The sequence below is a fragment of the Catharus ustulatus genome, chromosome 3 (assembly GCF_009819885.2).
Source record: "Catharus ustulatus isolate bCatUst1 chromosome 3, bCatUst1.pri.v2, whole genome shotgun sequence".
Taxonomy (NCBI): domain Eukaryota; kingdom Metazoa; phylum Chordata; class Aves; order Passeriformes; family Turdidae; genus Catharus; species Catharus ustulatus.
The window spans coordinates 50,857,082-50,885,059 of NC_046223.1; the positions used below are offsets into that span (position 1 = coordinate 50,857,082).

General features: G+C 36.4%; 1 protein-coding gene across 4 annotated transcripts in view; it reads right to left on the bottom strand.

Annotated features, from left to right (window-relative positions):
• UTRN (utrophin) overlaps positions 1 to 27,978 on the bottom strand; it is a 350,247-nt gene that overhangs the window by 16,522 nt on the left and 305,747 nt on the right. For all 4 annotated transcript variants that reach the window (XM_033054305.2, XM_033054306.2, XM_033054304.2 and 1 more), the window contains 7 exons: positions 21,667 to 21,824; positions 19,188 to 19,354; positions 16,695 to 16,806; positions 10,212 to 10,348; positions 8,615 to 8,653; positions 8,324 to 8,389; positions 4,868 to 4,933 (listed from right to left, as the gene is read on the bottom strand). In XM_033054305.2, coding sequence (XP_032910196.1) covers positions 4,868 to 4,933; positions 8,324 to 8,389; positions 8,615 to 8,653; positions 10,212 to 10,348; positions 16,695 to 16,806; positions 19,188 to 19,354; positions 21,667 to 21,824 — 745 coding nt within the window. The remainder of the gene's footprint in view (positions 1 to 4,867; positions 4,934 to 8,323; positions 8,390 to 8,614; positions 8,654 to 10,211; positions 10,349 to 16,694; positions 16,807 to 19,187; positions 19,355 to 21,666; positions 21,825 to 27,978) is intronic.

Consider the following 27,978-nt stretch of genomic DNA (forward strand, 5'->3'; position numbering starts at 1 on the left):
CCTGCAAAACGTGCAGAATACCCTGAAACTGAAATGCCACAGCAAGCCAATAGTGACAGCAATTCAATGTCACAACTTGGCTGAGCACAAAAACAGAGTTAAAGCAGGCAGGTGAGAGAACACAGCTTTATCACCCAGGCTTCAAAACACTGTTTACATGTGAATTTAAGTGACACTCTGTGACTACACATACAGTCTCCTTCTGTACAAGGATGTTGATGATGTCAGGAAATGTTCACTTGATCTAGTTTAGTCTGGTTATTTTAATTGGGCATTAAAAAGCTGCTGTCTACATTTTGAAATGGTGAAATAGTATATAAACAAAATTTAGGATACCTAAACCGGATATTTTTAAAAATCAATCTCTTTAAAGCTGGATTTATTATATTTATTGGAATTTGTTAAATTTGAGATTGTCAAGATTTTGCACTAGGTGTCACCTCAATTTTAAACGAAACCTATAAAGGCTTTTAAAAAAGAGTTTACACAGTAAATGCTTACATACTTTTGACTGTTTTGTGGTCTAGTAGATGAGATCAACACCGCAAAATACAGGTAATTTTATATTTTGGTCTCAAAGTTATTCAATCTAGAAAACACTTCATTTCCTTTCCCACTGGTAGCCTCAGAAAGCCTACTGGAGAGGCTGTGAATATTGATTGCTTTTTTTTTAGGCATCACACGTTGCAACTGACAGCACGCTTTTTTCACAGGGACTTGATAAAGGAAGTCTTCTGAAACAGAAATATACTTTTACCATGTGTTCTACCTTTGGTCTGTCTTGCAAAATTACTAGTTTGAAAAAACACAGCCTTGAACCTGCACCAACAAACCTCATGACCGTAATTAGGATAGATTCATTAGTAGCACAGAAGTCTCAGGACAGGGCTTCAAATGACCTACAACATAAGGTCATTGTTCCATGCCAGGCAAATACTTTCATTTTGAGAATCTGGGACATTGCTCTGTAGAAGTGGTAGGAGATGTTGATCAGCAATCAAAATAAAAGCAGCATGTAAAATTTAATTGCTCATTCTTTCTTGGTGGTTATTTCATCGAATACCCCGTGTGCTCTGAGAAACAACTAGAAGCACACAAAGTCCTTCAACAGCAGAGGCCGCAGTTCCTATTCTGCATTTCACCATAGTAAAAGGCAGCAAACAAGACATTCCAGAAGGTCAGACTTGAAAGGAGTACATCCCAGAGGAAAAGAACACCCCAACAAAGAAGTCCAGGGAAAACAGCCTTTGAAGTATCCTATTCTCTTTGTGGACATATATTTTCAAGACGTCTATTCTAAAACATGCATTGTGCATAGAGGAAGCAAGAGGCAAATAAAGCTGCATATAACCTCTCTTTTATTTGACTATATCATAGAAAGAAAATTCAGATTTCCTGACCATCACTTTTCATCAGTTCATTGCTTTATCTGATTAAGAAAACTGATTGTTAAATTGTATTTAAGATAGGAAGATGTGGCTGTTTGTGAACTTACTTCAATGACAATTTTCATTTTTGCTGTAGCTCTCATACTAAGCACCATGCATTCTAGTCCAAATAAAGTGTACCTTGAGCTACTGATGCTATAAGACATACTAGAATAAGGATGCAAAAGGTACTCAAAAATACTTTATCTAATTGACTTGTTCTTCTCCTAATTTTACCATCCCTTGAAACAAATTTCTCCTTGTGACAAGATACCTTTTAACCCCTTACATCATGTCACAGTATTCAGTTACTACATACTGGGGCTCCAGTTTGACTTACATCACGTTAAGTAGCAGTGCCAAGTAAAACTATCAATGACCTTCACTTCTGTTCCTACTTCTGAACCTAAGTGCAGAGTTCTTTAACAAATAAAATTTCAGATATGTTCCAACTCTGCCTTAAGATGAGTGTGAAATAGCATCAACAATTATGCAGACATGAAGATAACTGAAAGTAAAGGCACTAAGCAGAAAATGGCTATTAAGCACCTATATTTATTCTGAAAGTATTTATGCTATGCTCAGTGCAATTCACTTCAGTATGGGCTGGTTAGGATAGTTCACACCTAACAGGAATAGGAAAGCTACACTCTCGTCTTAATTTCTCTAACAACTTTTATTTTCATTCTATGACATCATGATTTATCAAATTGTGAGGCATAGCTTTCTGATAGGAACACTATTTATAATTTTGTTGTAACGAACCAGTTTTTTCCTTATGCTCGTCTTCATTTGTAAATAGGTAAGTCTGCTTTAAAGACAGAGATGCTTCTGCATGAATTAAAGCCAAATAAAATCCATCACAACATTCTAGCCTAAACATTTAGAACTTTCTAACGTAAGGAGAAGATGACATGAAGCGAAAACATTTCTATTCAATGTATTTGTACCAGAAAATTCATGCATGAGAGCATTAGAATGTTTTGTTTTTTTTTTAAAGTTGGACATACAACAGTAGAGACTGTGCCTTTTTTTTTTGCTATCTACAACTATTTTTCTGATTAAGGAAAATGCATTTTAAAATACTCATAGGAATTCACATACCTTTTGAAAAGGGGAGAGTTAGTCTTAGAGACATAAAAGTCACAGTGACATTCAAGAAAACAGGTTAGTTAAAACCCAAGAATTATCTTTGATGAGTGCTTTCTTAATTAAATGGCATATTACAAAACATTCCTGAAAATAAACTCATTATTTTTAACTAAGAAAATAAGTTCTCTTATTCAAATGCAGATGACTTCTCACATATAATCTCTGAAGCATGAAGGATGTTAAAAGTACTGTGAACTTGAGAAGACCAAAGTAGTTACTTTCTAAATGAAGTGCAACACTGTCTCTGTTCTATATCCCCAGTAAACTGAAGGACTCTTTAGCACCAATAAAAATAAGATCATGAAGCAGAAATCAAATTATGAGAAGCAAAGAATTTGATTTCCAAATTAGCAATTGTTTCCTGAATGTTTGAAATAGTACTGTAAAAAAAAAAAAGAAGCTTGCCTCAGAGCTTACATCTGAACTGAAAAAACATGTATTCACATTTCAAATTGCTCCTTTGAATTCCATCCATATACGAATAGTTTCACCATCCCCATTTCTATGTTAAACAGTATTTTAAAAACAAGAATATATTTGAACTATAATCATAAATTCCTAATGTTTCAGCAATTTCTGATCCAAACTGGGATACAAACTTCACAGCTCTGTAGTTCTCTGAAAAAATCTCTTCATCATCATCCTGTCAAGCACAGGAACAGGTAGCCCTAGGCAGTGGCTGAGTCACCACCACTGGAGGCATTTAAGGGGCGTAGATGTGGCACTTGAGAACATGTGGTGTGGACTTGCATAGTTCGATTAATGACCTTAAAGGTCTTTTCCAACCTAAATGATTCTATTCATGTAGTTCAAACTTTAAACCACAGGCCTACAGAATTTTAAGTCAGTACTTATGCCTTAATGAGAGCATGCATTGTAATCTGTAAATAAAACAGAAGGTGCCATTGTGTACATGGTTACTTTCTTGTCCATACTTTGTGTAACAGTCCCCTGACTGAGACACAAATTCAGAACTACCTTTCACTTGTTGGTACACAAACTTTCTATATTAATTCTTTTTCTAAGGAAAAGGACTGCAGAGAAATTGCATTGGGAAGGATGGTTGTTTTGTCTTTGTATATGAGTAGGCTCATTAATTTCAAAATACACAACTCAAGTGCATGAGCATTTAGCTGCCTTCAAGTTTCCAGCTTTCCTGCCAAATGACAGTATGTTTGCTCTTCTTTTGTGGAAGGGAAATCAAAAGGGAATAATTCTGGCTGCATTTCTCTCACTGGTGAGTGTGCCAATGACAGAAACACATTAAAGCAATTTGCATGAAAAAAAAATTATTTGGAACGTAAATAGAGTTAATTAACCAGGAAAGAGGCAACATTTAAAGGGGGTCATGTTGTTCTTTCAAGAAAAATATTTTAAATCTCAAACTGTGAGTACACTAATAGCGAGTGAACTACCTATCTACAGATAGAATAATTTCATTATTAGATTTTAAAACAGTAAGTAAAAGTATTACTGAGACCAAGAGTATTTTTTAACTAAAGCTGAACAAGGACAATTTCAGTTTTCCTCTTAAAAAATGCTGATGGTATTTGTCAATAACTTAGAGTAACAGCAGAGTCTTACAATGCTGATTAAATTAACTGAACTGATGATATAGTGAGGTTAAAACATTCGTTTCTACATCAAAAAAAAAAGTATTTAATCCATCAGCAATTCAAGGGGTTCTATGTTTTCCAAGCATAGAACCAATGTATTTTGATTAGGGTTTTTACAATAATAGTGACACATAATTAAAAAAAAAAAAAAATAAAATTGGTAAAATTAAAGTAGGACGCTATTTATTACATAGGACAATTCCAGTTACAAACTGATGGATCAGTAGCCAGAAAACTGAAATATAAACAAGAAGTAACAACACTGTTCTGACTCAGAAGAATCTTCAAAGTACAGATGATTTTTTTATTTTAATAAGAAAGTTGTCTAGGGCTGAGTAAAAGCCTAGAAAATGATTCTTTTCATTTATACATGATAAAAGCAGAAAAGGAATACAAAGTAGAATGTATACAGAGCTGTGACCTTTTACAAGTCACATGAAACATTCTCCCTTTTGAAGTAGAATTGCTGACAAACATAGAGTTCCCACACACTGTCAAGGGAACATCACCAATTTCTACAACTGGTGCTTGGAACAATTAAGCTTATGGAGGCATCCTTGGGCTCATAGTTATTAACTGCTCTCACTGGGGACTAAGTCCTGGTTAAAACTGCTGCAGGTTTTACCATGAACCTACAAGCCAAGTTCCTGATAGCTGCAATGAGTTACTTACACGCTTCCTGTGGTGGAGCTGCTGTCCATGAGGAAGGAGCCATTGGTCCTCTCCATCTGTGCAAGCCTGAAAGGCAGGGAAAGACCACGACTTTCAGACAACATGCTGCACAATTTAAACAGAGGCAGTGGGGAAAACAATTCTACTTAGAAACAGCTTGGATACAGCAATCTTTGTATACATGATTAGGAATAAACTCCTGGATTTTGTGATGAAAACCTATAATCCAGAGGACTTTTATGAGAAACTTGTGCTATGATTAATTAATTCTACTTGCCAAACAGCAACAAAAAAGTGCATTTTCTCCCTCTATCATAATTATCATTAGCATCACCACAACTCGCATGGCAAAATTAGTTAAAGAGATGTTTTCACAGATGGTTTTCTTTTTGAATTTTCTAAAGCTGGACTAACAAAAGAGGATGAATCTTTTTTAAGTATAGCACATGCAACATCTGAAATGATGCTTGGCAAATAATACCACACTGTGGACAGACAAGTTCTGTAAAACATCACAAAAAGCAGTATAATTACAGAGAATCATTGACTACAGTTCTTCATTTTGGAAGCAATTAATCTAAAAACCAGATTACTAGACAGTATATACAGGGTCATACAGCTCTTTAAAATCAAAGCAGAAATTTTCTATCTACTCAAGTTTCCAGGGAAGATGTACCTTATGTACATAAGAGATGTACATAAAAACTGAGCAATACTTAATGCTCTACACACATATTCAACAGCACTAAATACGGCTATTTCCTTTACTGCAAAGATATCTTAATTTCACATATATTTTTGCAAGTGCATCATGCATTACTATAGACATCTTCAAACTTCCTTTTGAAGGGAGTGTGCAAGGCCCTAAAGAACATGGAACTCTGGTGACTTCTTTGAGAATGGAGCAAGTTTGCCCTTCTGTACATTTGTTACTATTCCTGAGGGTCGAAGAAGAAGAATAAATGAAGGCACACACTGGATGTTTTCTTGACTGTCCCACCATGGCTGGGACATTGTGCTCCAACTGAAGGGAAGAGAATTTCTGAAGTGACTCAGGACAAATCAGATTAACTCTGCTCTAGAGCATCTCAAACAAATCTAGTTCACAGTAAGCCACATGCTTACAATTCACCTTTATAAAGCTGATAAGCTCGGCATCTTTAAATCTTTTGATGAAACATGAGTTTAGAAATTAATCTTAACAGTCCCTTTGTCACAAAGGGAAGTAGTACAACCCCCATTACTTTTAACAGAGAAGAACCTGCCCTGAATTCCTTAGTGAGTAATAGATATTCCAACTCACTAATGCAGATTACACCAATATAATCAATTTAGGATTGCCATCATTTCTGAGGATTTGCTTGAGATATTTTATGGAACCAGCAGATGGCCCTAATCAGGGAACACAGAGAGACAGGGAAGGGACCCTAGAGTGCAAAAAGCCTTCAAGGTAGGATAAAAACCAAAAGCTTTTTCAGGAAGGAAATTGGAAGTAACTCAGAGGTGACACAGCATGACAGAACAGAGAGAAGGTACTTGATTCCAGGCAGGGGATTTTGTAAACAGAACAGTGAGAGTTGAATGTTCTCCAACCAGTGACAGTGAAGGCTTTAAGCCCTAATTTACTGTTTCTGTTGGGCACTGTCTTATCAGGGGAGCCCTGATAATATTTTTTTAAAGATGCTTAGCTGAAAAGACTGGAACAAAAAAAAAAAAACCCAAACTATTTTATATGCATCAAATGCATAACAGATTCAACTAGAAAGAACACAATAAAAATTATATTAAAAACACAGAATTATATCTTCTTTTTTTAGATTTTATTGTTAGAAGGAAACCAATCCTGAGTAGGTTTAGACAGATTACCTATGAGGCAGTTAGTAGGAAGTTTTCAATTTTACTAAGCAATGTTTGCACATAGCAGGTACAGATTCAGGTTTGTATCCTGAATGATAATTGAGCAGTGCACGGTCCACCTTTAGCTAATCTCAACCCAAGCAGAACTGGCAAGAGGTGAGGGGGAGGAGAGGGAAAACAGCTATTGCACCTAGGATCTCCACTGATCCTTAATGTGAGTCCAGAGTTTGAGCTTCATCTGGGCACAAAAAGCCACAGTATTGTGATACCACATGCTGAATAATGGATATAGCTAGACAGAAAATTCTTCCATATCTCTAGTGAAATTTAATTTGTTACAACATGGCCTAAGTTATAGATTCAAAGAAATGCTGGGTGATTTATATGAATGACATGTTTCAAATGACTGAAAAGCTCTGTAATGACTTTGTATGTCATTGTGCTCTACTACTAATGAAGGATGAAAACATTTGCTATTGGGGGACAAAAAAAAAAAAATAGGCTGACTGTGGGTAGCCCTTCAGCTTTATTTCCTGCCCTATTTTCTCTTGCTGCAAAGATCATGTGCAGACATTTTAAAAACTGGTCTGAAGATTTTTAAGGTGCCCATAAATAAGAATGCTATTAATTTAAACATGCACTTGGAATTTTTATTTTAAAAAAATGAAAAAGTTAAAATTGTTTTTAAGTTGTGGAGATCAGCTACAACAATAAAACCACCCAAAGAAAAACCTAGTCAGTTCCCATGGTACTTATTTTTCAGAGGTTGTCTCTGGTTAATGTTTCACCATCATCACACCCCTAACTCCAGATGAGAGGAAACGGCCTTGAGTTGCACCAGGGGAGGTTAGATATTACAAAAAGTTTCCTCTGTGAAAAGGTGGTCTGGTATTGGAACAGGTTGCCCAAGGAAGAGCTGGAACTGCCTTCCCTGGAGGTGTTCAAAAGGCATGCAGGGATGGCACTTGGGGACATGGTTTAGTGGTGAACACAGTCATGCTGAGTTAATGGCTGGACTTGATGATTTTAGAGGTCTTTTCCAGCCTTAATGATTCTGTGATCACCAGCTCTGAATGTACAGAAGAGAGTTAATGAAACACAGAAACATTGAGATGGATTTGGTATAACAGACATTTTATCACAACAGGACGAGGGTGACCCCACAAAACCCACAACATAAAATATCTGTAATTACAATCTACTCTGCCAAAAGCCAACAGTAATGCAGAGTGTCAGCCTATCACAGGAGAAAACAAAACTCTGGATCTAATATCCTACTGAGAAAACCTCTATATAGAAAATGTTCAGTTTATTTCAAAGGTTAAAAATGAAGAAAGAAACCAATAATGGCACATTTTAGAAATAATGCAATTTTGCAACAGCTCGAATTCTATATGAGAGATGATAGATTTAACACATGTATTTTACATTTAATATGACCATAATAAGAAGCTAATGATTTAAAAACATTTGACTTTCTTCTAAGTACAGAGAACAATATCTTTTTAATAAATAATATCCATCCAACAGTGTGTATAAAAAACTGCAGGAATCAACCACAAAATGCAATGGGCTAGTGAGAAACCATGTCTCTCTTACCTAGTAGCATACTGTTCTATCCTGGAGTGTGTGTCATCATGAAACAGCTGTGGAGACTGGGAAGGACTATTTTAAAAATAATAACAAAAAATTAGTGGTGTTTAAAGCAATTCATTATATAGACAACATTATTTTTAAATCAAAAAAATACATGCACAATATTCCTGAGGGTGTTACTGCTTTGGGTCAGCTATACCCTACAGCTCAGGGACATCAGATTAGCTGCAACTGAGCTAATAAAAAAACAACTGGCAAATAAAGCTTCCAGATAAAGGGGTTCTGCATACTCACTCATATTGCTCTGGCCACATACTGATGAGAGTGATAGGACTGTAAGGAAGACATAAAAAAAAGAAAAAAGAGAGAGAGAGAAAGAATGAAACTATGAAACAAAAACTTTAGTATCATTAAAGCAAGAGAAAGCTGGAGAAACACAGAATATTTTAAATAGCAGCCCACTCTGAACCAGTAACAATTGATGTAGAAAAGAGAAAGCAACAAATACTGCCACGTGTCATGGAGAGACAGAAGACTGACCTACATACTTAATTTTGTTACATAAAAATAAATTTAAAGAAAAATCCAAATTAGTGTTATTGGTTGAACTGCAGTTCATAAACCATAGTCAATTCATTTAAATTCTGCTCAAGCACTGGAACTTTCAATTTAAAGTAACTAATAAACTGTATTTTAAAAAAAGTGGGGTGCAAAAACCCCACCAATAGACTAGCCCCCCCATAGTCACAGTTATCAATGCTTTTGCTTCTTCTTACATATAAAAATGAGGTAAATACATATTCTACTACATTCTCACACTTGAATAACTATAAAACATTTTCTTATTTTCTTTATTTTTTTTTTAATTAAAAGGAATATATTACTGTATTATATCTACCCACAGGGCAGAGAATCAATACCAAGAATTTTCTCAGCATGGTGCTGACAATTTATCTGTATATTTACCATTTGACTGGACTGACAGAATTTTATCCTGACCTGTGATTATAGTTTTATCATTCCAATTTCTGGCAGCATTTGCAAACTTTCACCACTTTAAAGTACTTTTGCTTTCCCGTGTTGGTGGCAGCTGAAGACTGCCCTGGTGGGTAACATTTGAATGTGCACTGCTTCCTTAGAAGCCAGGCTATCAATCACTTCCTCCTGTATCTTCAACTGCTAATGAGGAGGTTTTGTTGACTTACTGCAAATGAAAGGCACAGCCCTACAGTCATGAAAGCCCTCAGAGCGTGGCACTGGCACTGGGCTGCTGTGTGTGCAGTTGGGCTGTTGCTAAGTGCTGCTGTGTTCAGACAGCCCAGCAGTGCCACAGACTCCAGGATGTGAGGGACAGTCAAGCCATGAAACTAATTCTAGCACTCTGTCAACACATCTTAATTTTTGCTCTTGTAAGAGTGTCTTTTGCTGACAACTGCCAAGTGAGTAAATAAAGCGGAGCACTTCTGTCAGCACCATAAATAATACCGTGGAGACACTGAGAGTCCTCTCTGATTAGGCCACCAATATTTCTGAAGCCTGTAAGACCCTAATTAACTCAGACATTTCTAATTCCAGGAATATTGACATAATAAAATAAGTACTGCAGTTCCAAAAACCCAATCCCCTCAAAAGTATTCTCTGTAAAACAGCTATTTAGCCCCTGCCAAAATTACCTGCTTGTAAAGTCCATGGCTTTATAATACAATACAGATAAAAATCAAAGCATAAAATATGTTACTTTAAAAAAAATAGAGAAGTTTTGCAAATAATGTGAAACAATACAGAATAATATAGCACAAGGCTCTGCAACTGCTATTGGCTATCTTTTGAGGTTTTGTTTCTGATAGAATAGCCAGTGGCTCCAGGGTCAGGCTATATAAACCAAGCTTACGTCTCCAGGTTGTCACCCTCCAATACTGTTTGCACAGGTAAGTAGCCAAGTCTGGGATGCTTTGCAAAATACTTCTTTGACCGGAATTTATTCTTCAGCACCTTTGTGAAGTCCCGTACATCTTCCCCAGATGTTGTCTTAAAAATAAAAAAGAAATAAAGTTCAACATTGTTAAATAGTAATGATTTAATGTCAGTAATATTGATTAATACCGTTGGTACTGTCCTGAAAAAGAATACAAGGAAGAACTTTAAAATTTCAATGATGCTAAAATTGCCTTTTTAGTGTCCTGAGATATGGTACAATAATAATAATAATGCACCTAAAATTCTTTCTACTGGAAAATAATAGCAAAGCTTCTAATTCCCAGCAATAAATACATTTACCAATTACTTTACAAATTAGAGAAAAATTGACAAAGATTCAAGTCCTAAGCTAAACATCTATATCCAGTCTTAAAAACAACAAAAATTTAATTTTTGAGAAAAAATTTGGAAGGGCAAAAAGCAATTGGTAACATACAGCCCTCGCTCCCTCTCATTCTACACCTACAATAGAAAATGTTATCACAAGATGGGAATGGCATGTGCTAAACTATTTTCTACTGCCAGAGATTGGTCAAGATTTTCAAATGCATTTTCTCAAGTTACCAAATTTCCTCCTATAGGATTCTGCCACTACCTATAACATTCCAGAGTCAAAAAAATGCACAGTTGAAGCAGTGGCCAGTGTACAGGCACTGTTCCAAAGCACAGGCAGGCCTGATAAGATCAATTAGTGCCTGAAATAGACTGATTTAGTCTTCTCCTTACTACCACAGAGTAAGATTAGAACATAGATTAGCCACAAGATTCTAGAAGTCAAAATTTACAAGTTACAATCAACATCTTCCATCCCTCCCAGCAGCTCTTGATTGATGCAGCTTCCTCCAAAACTGGCAAGTGCTTAACCCCATCCCTCTCTGCTCCCTCCCTGCTCACCCGATCCTGAGGACAAAATTATTAATTTAATTTTATTTATTTATTTATGAAATTTATTCAACTGCTTTAAAAAATCCTTTTAACCAGTGATAATCACAACAATAAGGGCAACACTGCTTTGGTAATACTATTCAGCTAACTTATGCTACAAAAGCAGGGATACATACATAAAGTACAAGGCAAAAATACAATAAAGAGATCTGCAGGAAGAAACAATAGTACACAGTCTGCCTTTAAAGTGCATGTGCTCAGACTGTGCGGAATATTTCAAGAGAGCATCCCAGCCAGTACTATTGAGCATTTTCTCTTGCAACTGCAGTAAAGAAAACATGGCTATTAACCTCCAGAACTACCTGAAGATTTGCAACAGTTTTTACAGACTACCAGTTCAGGCTTAGTAACAAACTACAAACTGCATTACTGCACCCTCTGCCTCAGGAGAAGCCTGTTAGCATTAAAGGATGCCAAAGCCAACGGACAACCATGTGGAAAATTGAGAGGAAGACTTCAGTTTTGTAATTTATTTCCCAATGTACTACAAAGAGGCATAGGAGCAGGTCAGACAAACTATTCTCTGCTGTCAAAGCATAAAAATACTTCCAATATTAATGAATATATTTTAATGTATGTATAATATATGCAGTTACAAACTCTGTAATGCACTTCAGACGAGCAATAAAAATTGTAAAACAAAGTGGTGTTGGTAGCAGTTTCTCATATGTGGCTTTAAAAAGCAGACAAACAAAGCAAATTTGTGACCAAGGGTGGTTTGAACCCCTGAATTTTAATGAAAGTGAATCCAGGGAGGGTTCACAAAATCATTCTCAAAAAGCATCTCTCCAACCACTGCACCATCCAAAGAAGGAACATGAGGCAATGCAAAGGGCTGCTTACTCTCATGTGAAAGTAACTCCAACAGATGGAACTCTGCCCCAAGGCCAAGGAATGAAAATTTTAATACCTGTACATTGCAGAAATGAATGTTTACTGAGATGCCAAACTCTTCCTCTGGTGTATCCTTTATTTGGTATGGCAACTTGATTCTCAGAAAGAGGACTAATATGACTCTGTACTGATTGAGCACCATAAATACTAACCAGTGAAATTTGAGCAGATTCAAAAGACACATTTTAATTTGCATGCAATTAAGGTGCAACTCTGAAAAATGTCTTCTGGTTTTTTTTTCTTTTTGGGCATATAACCACAAAATACAATCCAATGCCAAGGGAGATGTACTATAACATTTTTGGTTAAAAAAAACTGCTGTGTAAAATCTATCTTCTAAATTAAAACTAGCAGGTACCTTGTGCACTTCCTTGCGTCGTGACATCTTGGCTATTTCCACACAAATCAATAGTACAAATAGCACCATTGCTACAGAACTACTTCAAAAGCAAAGAAAAATTACTTTCCTTCACCGAAAATTCAGTCTTAAGACCATGCCTTCAAACTCAATTTAAAATCTCAGTTCTTAGAGCAAGACAAAGTTCAGGAAGAAACATTTAATATCCACAGCTACAACACACAACTAAAAAACCATGCTTAGCAAAAAGTCTCAAGATGTCAAGTAGCTACAATCTGTAACAATTGACAAACTGGCATCAGCACTCTTCAATACACCACCAGGCACAAAAAGACTTATAAGCATCAAACTAAGATACAATTACTTGTAATCTAATAAAAATTTAAGAAACCAGGATTTCATGGAAAGCAGTGGAAAAAAATGAGCATGGTGAAATATGTTTTCCATACATATCTTAAAAACCCAGTTGGTATATTATTTCAGTATATTGAAAATAGAATAAGTCTTCATTGGTAAAAAAGCAATATCAAGATTGTAATAAACTAATTATAGACCTCTAAATTAGGTAACATATAATATAAAAATTACAATAAAGATATGCAACATTAATAAATAAATCAGAATACTTATAATACATATATATTCAATTTGATTTATTTCTCACTATTCTCTTTTTCAAAGAAAGAGTAATAATGGAAGCCCATGTTCTTACTCCTTTTGCTGCACCAACCTGTGTAAAAGAACTAGTCTGCACCTAAGTCATCATTCTCTTAATTACGTTTATTATAGCTAACACAAAATCAATTAGTTGTTTTAATATACACAGAGAAACTGATTCTCAGAAGAGATGTGAACCTCACTAATGTATGCTGTCATTAATATAATACAAGTCCCACTATTGAGAGGATTTCCATTCAAAAATCTAAAAATAAACTGTATAGGTAGTTATGTAGGACTATTCCTAAATCAGATGCTAGAAAAATCTAACAGTATTTTTACACACCTGTGTAAAATTTTACATTAAAAATCTTATTTCTCCATCTTTTCAGAGAAAGAATATGTAAAGGTGAAAAATAAACCAGAAAAACTTTGCATTTCTACTGTCTAAAGATCTTTGAAGCCCAGATGAAAGAAAAGACATAATTCATTATAATGCCCTTTTCTTTTATTATTATTTTCCAGAATCAAGAAAACTAAATTGCAAACTAAGAAAATGCAAAATGGCATTATGGATTAGAATGCAGTAACTACACATGGCTATGTAGAGTAAATGATCCTAATCTGAAATTATGATACAAATCTTACCTAATACAAATATCACAAAACACATTAAAATGGAGAACATATTCCTTAACCCATTCCCTAAATTATTTTACATTTAATAAGAACTTACTATGCTTTGAGAAATCCTTTTACACTCTACACCAAACTGCTCATCTGAAGACAATTAAATGGTCTTCCCTCCATCTGTGACTAAGCTTCAGTTTTAAACATCAGCTTAAGTAATGGAAGCGTTTTTTTCCTATTTATTGCCAGTATTCTTGAAAAAAAAAAGTATTAATATGCATTAGCAGTAAGAAACTGAAGCTAGATTTTATTAATATAGTTTGATGAATACACGCATATGTACCCTGCTTTTCAACACTGGCCAAGAAAGCAACATTTTAACATCAACAGTCTTTGAATTCATTTGAAAAGGCAGAGTAGATGCACTCTTCCTGCACAGGCTATTTGTACTATAATATAATGGATTCTAAGGAACAATTCAGTGGCCTTTGGTACTTTTATTTTATTTCACAAACCCAGGTCTATGCTATTTTTCAGGCATCGTTCCATTTAAACATATAAGCTATTCTACTAATTGCAAAAAAATTTTCAGTTCTTGACAACTGTATTGCATTTAATGAGTTCAATATGTAGAGAGACTTAGCAACAAATTAGTATACCATACTGCAACTGCAAGGCATTGTTACAAATAGAAGAATAAATCGTACAGAATTCCTTTTGTGAAATCAAATCTTTATTTCAGGCCTAGACTGGATAAAGCTAGTTAAAATAGTTTGCATGTGGACACTGATTATGGAAGTCTAATAGACATCTAGGTCTGTTCATATAACGGGTCACTTCTTTTTACAGAAATGGAGGTAGAGAATGTACTTACATCAGGACCCAAATAAAATTCCAGCTCTCTTATTCAACCTCCAAATTAACCAGGTCAGTTCTGGATCTCTAATTTTATGCATCACCTGAATTATATGCCATTTCTTTCATTCTGCTCCACTTAAAACTTCCCCAAGTTCCTTCCTTTTCCCCTTTTTACATTGGCCTTCCTTCATTCACTCTAATCAAGAATGTCATTTTGCTCCCCTTATTATCCCATAGTGGATTCACCTAATTCCTCCCACATTTCATGGAAGGGACTTTTGCCTTATGTTACCTTATTTTACACCCAATATTGCTTTAAAAATACATTCTTTCTGCAGCAGAAACAGAAATCTTCATTATAATACAAGCCATCCCTGTTCCCCGGGACAGAGAGGATTCCAGTCATTTCCAGAATATATTTTTCAGTTTGTCAGACTTTACTTGTAAATGAGATGGCTCACAGTTACATAATGTGAACTTGTTTAACAAGAACTGAAAATTCATCTTAGATATCAAATCTGTTGCTTTGGACAAAACCTAGAATTAATCAGAAATATACCATCATGTTCCAGGCAAAGTACAATACCCCATACCAGATGTAATCTGTATTTGACTAACTCAACAGGAAGGATATCTTATCCTGCAGAACAGCAGCATTATCTATTTCAACACCTCTTACACCTCAATTTCTGAATTTTCTGCATATTACAGGCAGTAACAAAAAACATTTCTGTTCCACTAAAGATGAGCTCTACAAGGAGAAAAAAAAGTGAATTTTTAATGATGTCTAATCATAGACCTCCAAATAATGAGGTTAGAATAGTCATGTGATAAAATTTAATAAACATTAAAACCAGCTGAAAAAACCACAAATTTACTTTAAAAATATTCTTCAGAGTATACCCTATCATGCCAATTAATCAATAAAATCCTAAGATTTTGTTTTAGAATTAATGAAAATACATTAATATTACTTATGGTTTTTTTCTGACATAATTAAGTAAAAATACTACTTAGTAGAATTTGAATTTCATTACAGAAGACATGCCAGACAAAAAATAGAGGGAAAACACAGGTATTAATTAAGTCCAACAACTACAGAAAAAGAGTCAAATAACTCAATGGATTTTTGCTACTATAAGAACCCACAGAATCTTGTAACACTATTGAAAATTGGCTCTGTTGAATCAGCTCTAGTTACATTCTGGTCTGAATTCTGAGCATGCAGACCTATTTCACTACTGTTGTATAGGGCACATACCAATTATCCTATTACTTTATTTCTGACTGAGTTAAAATTCTTGAATGTAAACAATTTTCTGATAAAGAAAGTGTGAGTGGTATTTGCATGTAGCAACCCAGCCACTCCTTCAGTCAAGAAAGACTCCTAGAAATCTCCTTAAAAAAACGTGTTTGAAACATCATTAGAAAAACACAGTGTTATAACATTAATTTTTGTTAGCTACTTCTGGTAAACATCTCACACCATTTCTGGTTATAAACTATCAATTCTGTCGATTTATTTCCAGCTACACATCAACTTTTATATATCCCAGTAAATAGCAATTACACAACAGAATGAAATACAACCTATTTCTAACCACATTTTCATGAAACAAGGAAATGCTGGACCCAACAAAGAGATCACACCCCCCTTAAAAATATTAATGTGCATTACCTGAATATTAAATACACTTTGCCATGGCATAGCAATAGCAAACCTTTTCCTCTGACACATTCTTACCCTTATTAAGTGCGTATATATGTGAGTATACAAGTTACATTTAATATTCAAGCTTTGTATTACCAATCAGAAGTGAAGTTCTCTCAGAGGTGGATACTGCTACCCATTTCTATAGAATCCAAACACTCCCCTTATAAAATCAGTGAAACCTGAAAAGCTCCTGATGCCTTCGGAAGAGAAAGGTAGGAAGATAAGCCCTATTAAACATATGCAAAAGAAATCCTGGCTAGGTAACAAAGAGGATGAAAAAGAAATTGGACCCCCAATATGGGTTCTTATCCATTAGAAACACTGAGAAAATTGGTACTCACAGGTGTACAATACTCCACCATTGGATAATGCAATTTATGCCCCTTTGCTGTACGGCCAGAAAAGAAACAGCTCTGACAGACATCATAGTTGAAATGTTTTAAGCTCCGGTACCTGTGGGGACATTAAACAAAGTGATTAGAGGTTTACTTCTAATTAAGCCTCACAAAGCAAATTACCCTGAAATGGTGTCACCTGCTTTTCAGCAGCAGCAACACAAGGTCACAGTGAGTTTGTTTGGATTAGCTCAGAGTGAACTTTGAAATGTGTGGGTGGGCACAACCAGAATGTGGCAGAGCCAACACTCATGATGGCTGCAGGCCCAGGGACATCAGTGTCACTGCAGCAGCTGCAGGGGACACAGGAAACCTGCAGCCCTCAGTCCACAGAACCTTCCTACACTACACACCTCACTGAGTATTTAAAAGTTCCTATCTTCATATCAGTATAGAGAGCCATTGTCAATCACCTGCTGCCCAAGTAGCTTTGATGCAGAAAATCTTACAGGCATCAGCTTCATTGATAGACTGGGAAGAATTTCTAATTTTAAAGTTTTCAATGACTTTAAACTACATTGCTGTGGTTTTCCTCTATTTACTATTCCTGTGTCATCTCAAAAAAACTTTTATAAACCAGACTGGTTTATTTCAGTTTTTACACTCAACAGTTAAAGGCTTGTAAATCATTGTGATACTCAGAAATTCTACACAAATTTCACAAAATTAAGTTCTCGAGAATTAATGAATTTTAAGAATAATTTAAAATTCTGTTAAAAACACAATAATTTGTTTATCTCTAGTGGGTTTTTTTAAGAAAGCATATTTATAAATAGGGTAACAAAGTTCTACAGTATCCCTTCCACTAAATGTAATCACTGGAAGTATGGTTTATCTATTTATTTAGACCAAAGCAACAATTCAATTCCAGATTTCACCCACTGTTTCTATGCTGTGGTTGTTCTGACTGAATGAGGTTATATAATTTGTATGAAACTAAAATGAACTAACTGAACCAAACTGAATAGCTACTGAATAGTTAAAGTTTAAATTAAATTGCTTCCTGAGAGCAGTTTTCAGTACCCATCCACATTTTCCCCTGTTGAGTTTTATGTTTTGTTTTGCAAGAGAATATGTGTCTATAAATGTAAAGGTTTACTTTAGAAGATGCTGATCCAACTTGTTTATGATCTTTTCTCTGAGCCTGTGCATTAAATGGCTGCATTTACCTTCTGCTAAGATGCTAGATGCTTTTGTTGTTGCAGATCTCCAACTTAATTGTAGAAATTATTTAGAATGACCCATTCTAAATTGGTCTTTTTCTTCTTTTCTATCTCTCTGCCCTCCTACCCATAATACAACTTCAATAACCATAACTTAGCAGAGCTAGAGCTTTGTCTCTCTACACTTCCTCCAACAATAATAAAAACAAGAACACTTGGAGAATTTAATCTCCTCTTAAGACATACAACAAAGTTTAATCAGATTTATTACTTTTGCAAATACATACCTATATTTATTTTTTAAAAAAGAGGGGTGCTAGCTCAGTCCTGTAAGGTTGACAAAAGCCAGCACTCCTAAAACTAGGCAAGATGAATCCGACCTCAGGATTCATATTATTATCCTCTAAAATAATGGAAAGATGGAGAACGGAAAGCATGATGATTGAAATTTACTCATCTGCCTAGATACCTAAAGAAAAATCTTAGAAGCACTTACATGACAGACTGCTTTATATTTTTCCTGTATAATACATTAGACCACGACCGCAGTAGAGGAAAAAGCCAGTGATGCTTAACTTTAGCTGTCGCCTTTACTGCAGATTTTGGAGGTGGGGACTGCATCACTTTATACACTGGAGTAATCAATTCACAAATGAATGTTAGCCATAGCAATACTTGCTAAGGGTACCAACTACAGTTTAGGAGAATTACACGGAGAATGCTCTCCATGTAACCTTTTCTTTTAGAATTCACACCTTTATTTGAAAAGACATGTTAGAGTATGTTCAGGCACATAGGAACTCAGCAAGTCTCATCATAGCAACGTATCATTTTTTGTTTTAAGCAAGGAAAGATTGATGGTTAAAGGTGTTTTACACTGCCTGGCTAAGTTAGTTTCCCAATCCTTATGCAGGAGAGCAGGCAGACAGTCCACATTTTTTCTTACATATCACCTCCTTTTGATCTTGTGCTTAGAGAACACATGGGGTGCATTTATACTTCATTTGCTATCTCTTGGATCCACCAATCCAAAAACATCTGACGACAGCCCACCCTGACCTCTGTGAGCTGCAGAACCACTGTGTGTCTAACACTGGCACTGCATGAGCCAGAACTGCACCAGCTCAGGCCACACTGTGGCCTCACCAGGGGTGACAGATCCCATCTTAAAGAAGGAAAACAGTGGGAAAACAGACAGAAAGAGCTTCACTTGTTGGAAGACTTAAAGCTGTGGATATTTTTAGAGAACCATTGCACCTAACACCTCTCCTCTTACCTAAATCCAACAATTGGACACTCTTTACAGATGTTGCACTTGGCCTGGTGTTTTGCTGTTTCTGCAGCTGCCACACGGTGTATAACTGGTAACCACACCATAGACTGTGGTTCTAAGCGCATCCAATCTATAAATTCCTTTACAGTTATTTCTGGCTTATTGTGGTTCTGTGGAGAGAAAAAAACCCACATCCGAATTAAAAAAACAAACAAACAAACAAAAAAAAACAACAACCAAAACAACAGACACCCACAAGTAGATTTTCCTTAGTATTTTATGGAAAAAAGATGCCAATCTTTCCATGACAGTTTAATCCAAAACCATTCACAGGATACAAGAAATAGCCCCAATGAAAATGAAAATAAAGTAAACAAGTCAGTAAGACTTTAGAAGACTAAACAGCTGTGATAAAGTAGATGGTAACAAAGATGGAGGACATAGTAAAGAAGTTATAGACTGCACAGTAAAGCTATGCTTCAACTGAAAGGACCTGAAATGTAAGTATGAGCATGAAAGGGAAGCACACTGCAGTTCAGACACACTGAAGACATGGTTGTCTTCTGAGTTAAGACTGATGACAAAACGCTCAAGTCAGTAGTGTTTGCATGTGTGTAATGATTGCCCCGAGACTCATCCATTTTAAACAGGCAAAGAATGAGAAAGGAATCTGCCATTTATAGCCAGTCACTACAAGAATATAGCAGAGCTAAGGTATTAACAGGATTGTTTTAAGAAGCAAGCAAACACACTTCAACATTTTCTTTAAGTTGTAACTACCAGAGGAGCCTAGCTATAAAGTATTGTATTCATCAACTTTGTGAGCAATAACAACAGAGGTCATATTTCTGAGCTCAATGGAAGCAATAAAATAAAGCTTAAAATGAAAGTTATTCTTAAATGGTAACACATGATGGAAAGCAATGCTAGGCTTCTTAACCTATTCATGTTTTGGCAGAAAGAGGGAGAAGCATGAAAAAAGAAAGTGTTTCTTCCTCACCAAGAAAATACTTGTTTTCACTGGGCTCAAACAACCGACATGCAGCTGCACATTTTCTCTACATTCTCCTAATGACCAGGGACTGAACTTGAACTACTCATGCAAGATGAGGGATACAACCTCATTATCACTATAATTGTAGTAACACATCAAGTATTTAAATACTGTCCTGCTAGTACCCCCCACCCATAATTGAATAGCATGGGAGATGGGGCAGATACTTGAGGGACATAAAGGTCAATCCTCTGTCACACAGGAAGTCTGCAAATACTAATGAACAATTTGTTTCAGCATGACTCAAACCACTCAAGGCCAGTGATAGATATGTCAAGCACCATCCTTTATTGTCTGAAGCAGCAATGTTAAAACATCAGGGGAAGCTTTACATGGTTAATTGGTCAAAACAACTTCTGTAAGTATCTACTGAATTATTCCTGACCTGCACAAACAATCCTCCAATCCTTCTTCCAATGCTAATTGCCTGAATCCAGAAATGAATCTAATAGATCTGGGAAAAAACCTAGCATAACTGCATTTTTTTAAAGAACTGGACAAAAATGTACAAATCTCTAAGAAAAAAATGGCAAAGTAAAATCCTCTGAAAGTTCACTAAAATCTTTAACGTTCAATTCAATAAAATCAGAAATATCCAAGTCAGTAATTTTATATAAGCTATGGTGTATTTTTAATCCATATACAATTTCTGATAATGCTCAAATCAGCTGCTTTCACAAAAATGATGCACTGAAGCAGTATAGCTATCAATAGTTAACAGTTGGAGCCTTAGGCATCCTTGAAAAAGTCAGAGTTAGTTGTGTTTCATTACAACATCCTGTTTTTAATTCTCATCTTCTTTAAACAGACAGACACTCCTTGCAGCCTCATTAACCCCCTGCATGTAGTGTGGAGCTGCACAGCAGGCTGCAAGCGCTTTATTCCATGTTCTGATCTGCTGCATAAAGCTTCACAGTATAAAAACGACTGCATTTAAAGTTTCATGCAATGGCAAGGTCTTTTGTCAGTAACATAATGCTAAATAATTTCCTGGTGCACAAGGTCAAAAATTACTATCAACACCATTTTCTTATTCTGTTGAGATCATGCCTTATTCCAGCTGGAAAAAGAATGTTGTTCTCACAGCACTAGGTTGCTTTGAACAATGCAAAACAGGATAATTGGCTGCTACAAAAATTTTTAACAGCTTTTAGAGTGGCAAACACTGTCAGAATCATGAAGATTTATATATTCTTCTGGCTAATTACAATCTGTTTGATCCTCTTGTAAACCATAAACCATCTTTTACAGCTGTATTTTCACATGAATTTCCCATACTTGGTTGCAGGAGAATATTCATTTCTGTTCAAAACTCAGTGGATGTTTTTACATTCCTCTCTTCTTTTTACATCAGCAGGTATAAGTGAATCTGTAAACTTAAGAGAGTTTGGTTTTGTTTTGTTTTTCACATGAAGGTCTTTATCTTACCTGCTGGAAGCAGCTGCGCACACTGGGTTCAATGTTGCTGCCACCGAAGGCTGCCACTTCCCCAAGCTGTCGTGGGATCTGGATAGCATCATGAAGCAGCAGGCCCAGCTGCCTCTGGTCACACATTTCAGTAGGGCCTGCCACCTCATTGAAGAGGTCTGCAACACCAAAAAAAGACACCATCTCGTTCTGTTTCCATGTACACTTCCTTTCATTCAGTAACGCTGCAGCTCAAGCTTTTAATTTCTATGTTATTGTCTGGTTACAAATGGCCTCTGTCCCATTTACAAGAGTTTACCTTCATCTAATCTTGACTTGTAACCATATAAATGAGAAAAATAAGGCCAAAAGAAATGAAACTATGTGGCTTCTTATGGCATGTGGTGGACAGGAAGGTGATTTGAGGCAGCTCAGCTTCACCAGCAAAAATTCCTGCCTGACAAACCTAATGACCTCCTATGGTAGAGTGACTACATTAGTGGACAGGGCGTGACTACAGATGTCATCTCTCTGGACTTCTGTAAGGATTTTGACACAGTCCTCCATGACATCATTGTTTCTAAATTGAAGAGAGAAGGATTCAATGGGCAGACTGTAAGATAGATAAGGAATTGGTTGGATGCGGCCAACAAGAGGGCAGTGGTCAACAGTTCACAGTCCTGATGGACAGCAATGACAAGTGATGTCCCTCAAGGGTCCATACTAGGACCAGTGTTATTTAATAGCTTCATTAATAAAACAGATGAAGGGATTGAGAGCACTCTCAGCAGGTCTGCAAATGGCACTAAGCCAAGTGGTGGGGCTGACACACCTGGAGGATGGGATGCCATCTACACCTGGACAAGCATGGGAAGTGGGCTCCTGGGAACCTCATGGGGTTCAACAAGGCCAAGTGCAAGAACCTGAGTCAGGGCAATCCCCAGAATCAGTTCAGGCTGGGGGATGAAGGATGAGGGCAGCCCGTAGGAAAAGCACTTCAGGGTGCTGGTACATGAAAAGGCTGGACAGCCCAGAAAGTCAACTGTATCCTGGGCTGCATCAGAAGCAGTATGGCAAACAGACTGAGGGGGGAGATTCTGCACCCCTGCTCCTGTGAGACCCCACCTGCAGTACTGAGTCCAGCTCTGAGGTCTCCAGCACAGAAAAGACATGGAGTTGTAAGAGCACAGCCAGAGGAAGACCAAAAAACTCATCATAGGAGAGATGTTCCATCACTCAGAAGAAAGGTTGAGAAAGTTGGGGTTGTTCAGCCTGAAGACTCCAGGGACACCTTACTGTGGCTTTTCAGTACTCAAAGGGGACTTATAAGAAAGCTAGGAACAAAGTTTTAGCAGGGCCTGTTGCAATAGGACAAGTAGTAGTGGTTCTAAACTAAAAGAAGGTAGATTTAGACTAGTTATTAAGAAAGAAATTTTTTACAATGAGGGTAGCAAAACACTAGAACAAGTTGCCCAGAGAGGTGGTGATGTTCTATCCCTGAAAACATTAAAGGACAGATTGGACAGGGCTTGGAAGATGATCCTGCTAATTCCAAGGCAGTCGGTCTAGATGACCTTTTAAAGCCCCTTCCAAAGTAAATTATTCTATGATTCCATGAAGAATGAAGTAATATTTCAGATATCCACATCTTATGCTAAAAATATATGTCATGCTTCAGTTGGCTGGGGACAGAAGCACAATCACTCCGAACTAGACTGGAAGTTACCACAAGTCACAACTAGCCATGTGAAATAGCTTAAAGCAAGAGCAGCAGCCAGAAAGACAACTTGAGCTTAACAATAATCATGTTTTCTTTCTGGATAACCTTGTCTGTTTCCATGTATTTTTTCTTCACTGATTCCATTTTCCTAAGGTAGGTGTCAAGCCCTGCAGTACAAATGGATGAACCAGGATGACTGTAACAAGAGAAAAAAATGATGCTGAAAGAGATCAAGAAAATTTTTCAAGATACAGGCACTGGGAAGGAAGATACTGCTTGTACCTACACTCACAGCAAAGCACTGAGTTAATAGGCCTGTCACAAGTACAGTTATTATTTCTCAAGTGCTTTCTTTTGATTGGACAATTTTAATTGTTAAAACGCTCAGCTAAAAATGTTAATGTTTCTGCCAATAATTTTGATTTATGAACTCTGTAGCTGTGTACATTAATATTTAGTCACAAGATTACTCTTTTCTGAAAACATCTTAAATGCTGAGTTAATAATATTTTTTAATTCTGTGATTTCTACAAATTACAGAAGAAGTAGAATCAAACTCTTATGTTCATTCCATCTGTTTTTTACAATCTCCTTTTGCACTCAGTGGCTGGCTTGGATTAAAGCTCCAAGTAATCTTAAAATAAAAAGAATCCATTTATATTATGACCTTACTTTTTCATGTTTCCCATCAGAACAACCACCAATAAATCAGGAATAAATGAAATTTGAAAATTCAGTCTGACTGCACTTCTGCTCAAGAAAAAAGACAGCCTTTGTTCAGAAACATTCATGAGTAACTCTTATTGCATGGTGTAAATTGTTTTGGCCTTCATTTGGAGCAACTGGCAAGCTTTGACAGTGCGCTTCACAGAATCTGACATACTTTTTTTTTCTTAAAGAAGGTGGAAGCAAAATAAAGGATCTTCACAAAATAAAAAAACAGAAGACTGAACTAATTATTAGATTTTATTGTATTTTTCTCATCCTTTCTTGCCTAGTCAAACAGCTACAGCATCTTGTCCACTCAGTGTTGAGGAAAAAAAAAAAAAAAAGCCCAACACAACTATAGAGAGGACAGAATTAATACTGTACAGCTTCAGGCTCCTCTCAGCAATCCCAGATCTTGGCTATCTTCTTCACCTGCAGATGGGACAGTTTTTCAATTCCTAAGAGTAATTTTTTAAAAAAACCCAACTGATAGTATAAAAAAAAAGGAAAAAATAAATTGTCTAATTCTTTCTGTTTGTATCAGTCTGCAATGGAAACAGGCCGTAAAAAAAGAACAATTCATTAGCTGCTGGAGCTGGGAGGCAGATGAAGCCCTAAAACTTCAGTTGCTTGCAGAGCTGGTAAATAGAGGAAAACAATGTGACAGGAGAGGGAATAGTGATTAGCTAGGAGGAAAATAGCATATACCTTTGAAGAGTTCTAATTCCTCCAAATTATTTGTTTCTTAACACTGGCAACTGTGCGCAGCCAAAGACTGTCTGGGTGCAAGGAGTTCACGATAGTATCCTCTTTTCCCAAAGCCCTCAGTGCCTTCAACGTGGCACACAGGAGGATAAGCTCCTAAACTGAAGGCATGGAAAGTGAGAATGCTCTTGTTATCTGGCCTAACTGCTCCAAGTAACCCATGAGCCATTCCCTGGCAAAGGAGGCATGGCAAGAGTATCTCTCAAGTGGGAGATGGAAGAGAGCATGTTTCAGCTCTGACAGGGAACACTCAGGCACCCTACTCACCATGAGTGGGAAAGGGGACTCCATTCATCCTCCACCAGGAATCTCAAAAGGCATAACCTCTTTTAAACAGAGTTTGTTAGCACGTACATACACACTAAAGGAGTTTCAACATAAAATACATTGATACAAAGGTTAAACTTTTAAGGGACTCTACCAAAGGACAAAAAGAATGACTGAGGAAGGAGAGAAAAGATTATTCAGACCTGAGTCATGTGAAAAAAAAACAGAAACAAGGAAAAGAGAAATCAGTTAAATAAATTCAGCCTCATACTAGTATTTTGAGGATTACAGCCAGTGGGACTCAAACTGCAACTTAGTTGGACAACCCGAAAAAAACGTACTTAATGGTTGATGAAGAAAGGGATACTTGAAAATACTGAAAAGTTTATTGAATTCTTATCAAAAGGACAATAAGATAGTAGAAAGGCAGCCCGCCTCCACCTGCCACGCAACACAGCAACCAATTCGTAACAATCGCGCAATCCCGGGTTTTACTGGCAGGTGCTCGGCTCAGCACCCTGGCTGGCACTTCCAGGGTTGTAAATGTCAGAAAATTATTCACATATTGGCCGCTCCTGAGTGTAAGTCGCATTTCCGGGGTGGGAGCAAAATTTTAGTCAAAATGGTGCGGCTTGTAATCGTGAAATTATTTGGAGGTCCATTTTTATTCTCAGGAGCACTCAGGCATGTGCTGGAAGTTAAGCATGTCTTAAGCATTTTCAAGAATAGGTATTCTGTAATTGAGGCTTCTATGTTTCCTCTAAAGCAATTGAGATTTTTAATAAAGATCATTCTCATGTCAACCCTGAAGTCTAGAACCTTAAAAAGAAGTTTAATTAAATTTCAATTTTAAAAAAAATCACAAATTTCTTTGTCAAAACATTTTTTAAAAGTGTGTCAAGTGAAAAGATCCTACCTATACTATATTGGAAATGAAGATACAGTCTCTAGTAAGGCTGAAGACTTGAGTAGCAAACATTCCGGTCAAGAGTTTTATAAAATAATTAGGGTTTCATCCAAAAGTTTTTAAAACAAGAAAACTTGCTTATTTTACCATCGACTGCTCTAAAAAGAATTTGCCTCTCCAAGCCTAGTGCATTTAAGGCACAGCCTGTGCTCTGCTGAGGGCTCTAACCACAACCAGTTGATGACTGACACTCTCAGAGCAGCCTGCGACTGCCAATGCCTCAGAAATGCTTGCAAGAACCAGCCAAAAGGAGAAGCAAATGCCAAGAACTGGTCCGATAAAGGGAAAAATCAAAAGGTGGGTAATTAGGCACCCATGTTTGTGGGTCTTGTTCTTTTTCCAAGTGACTGACTTTCTTGAAAATTCTTAGGAATTGCATTACAATTTTCACTCTAGGACTGAAAACTCAGTAGATATGACAACATTTCTTTCAACAAGAGATGATTAGTAGGATATGAAAAAATTAAAAGAGCCAAAAGACATAGTATCAAAGATGAGTCTGTGACAGCTCGTGCCAGAGGACCCCAAAACACTGACTTCAAAGCTATTGCAAGCCAAGAACAGTACCTGACACACACTTCCTTTGTTGGCAAAATTTCTTTTGGATTGAAGAATTCTTCTGTGACAATTTTAATGTTCATAAGGACAACAAAGCTAACAAAGATATCAAAGCCTGGCACATTGATCAGAGCAGGAGTTACAACAAAAAGGATGTCTTATCTGACTCTTAATGCTCTGCTTCGAGAATGTGAGCAACTACTTTAATTTCAGATGTATTTCAGGTTGAAGTTATGATCACTTGGTACAAAAGTCTTCTGAGACTTATTGTCTACTTATTTTTTTAAGATTTCTCACAGCATCTTTCAAAGTCCATCTTTTTGACATGAATGTTGTAAAATCTGTAGCCACCATCAGCTGCCATTTTAATTTTACTACTTAACACAAAGCAACAACATAAGTATGAAGCTGACCTAGTAATACCCTTATTCTGCTTCAGTGCCTGCATTTGGCAACTACATATTAATAATGTATTACCGATGGCAATTTAATGGGAGCATTCTCAGGTTTCAGAGGTTTTTAAAAACCATCTTTTCCTAGGGTTATCAGTTTATCATCCACAGCCTAATTCCCGCACTTTACAAAATCTTTTGATTTCACACAGAACAGCAGATTTCCTTCTGAATTGTCATTATGGAACAAAGGTATGTCCGTCAAGTTCTTTTTCAGTTGTGGAATACTTCACATATACTTTTTATATATGTCAAATGACAGAAGGAAACTAAACACCCCAAAGTCTAAGCATGCAATTCAGATGTCAAAATATGTCCCAATGCACAAAACTCCTCTACTTTCGCTCAATGTTAATAACTAAGTTTGCAAGATTACCTATAAATGCTCTTAAGGAAAGCAGAAATTTTTGCAGAGCTCCAAAGGTACATCGAGCAAATTCAGTCTCCCTATAATTTTTTCATGTATTTCCAAAATGAGAAAAGGAACTACTGTAAAGAACAGCAAATTTAAAATTATGTGCATAATATATAAATGCCCAACATTTAGAATGCTCTAATACAGTGCTTCATCTTTTTTTTCTGTATTTGTCAGGGCTTTTTTCCACACAAAGTTACACAATTCTCTTCTGGTCCTGCATTTATTTTGGTGAAGTATTTTTTATATTACTTGGTATTTCTCAAGCTTGTGAGATTACTAAATTCAACATAATTTAAACTTTCATTGTGCAATTCTGGCAGAAGGCACGAATAGTGGAAAACCATTTTCAGAGTTGAGATAGTCTTTCTTGTAGACCACTAAACACAATTGCAGGATTTTGATGTATTTCCTTGCTTTATCAGCCATATCAATCCGATGCAATCAGCCCTAACTTGCTTGGCTTTTCTCTAAACAAAAC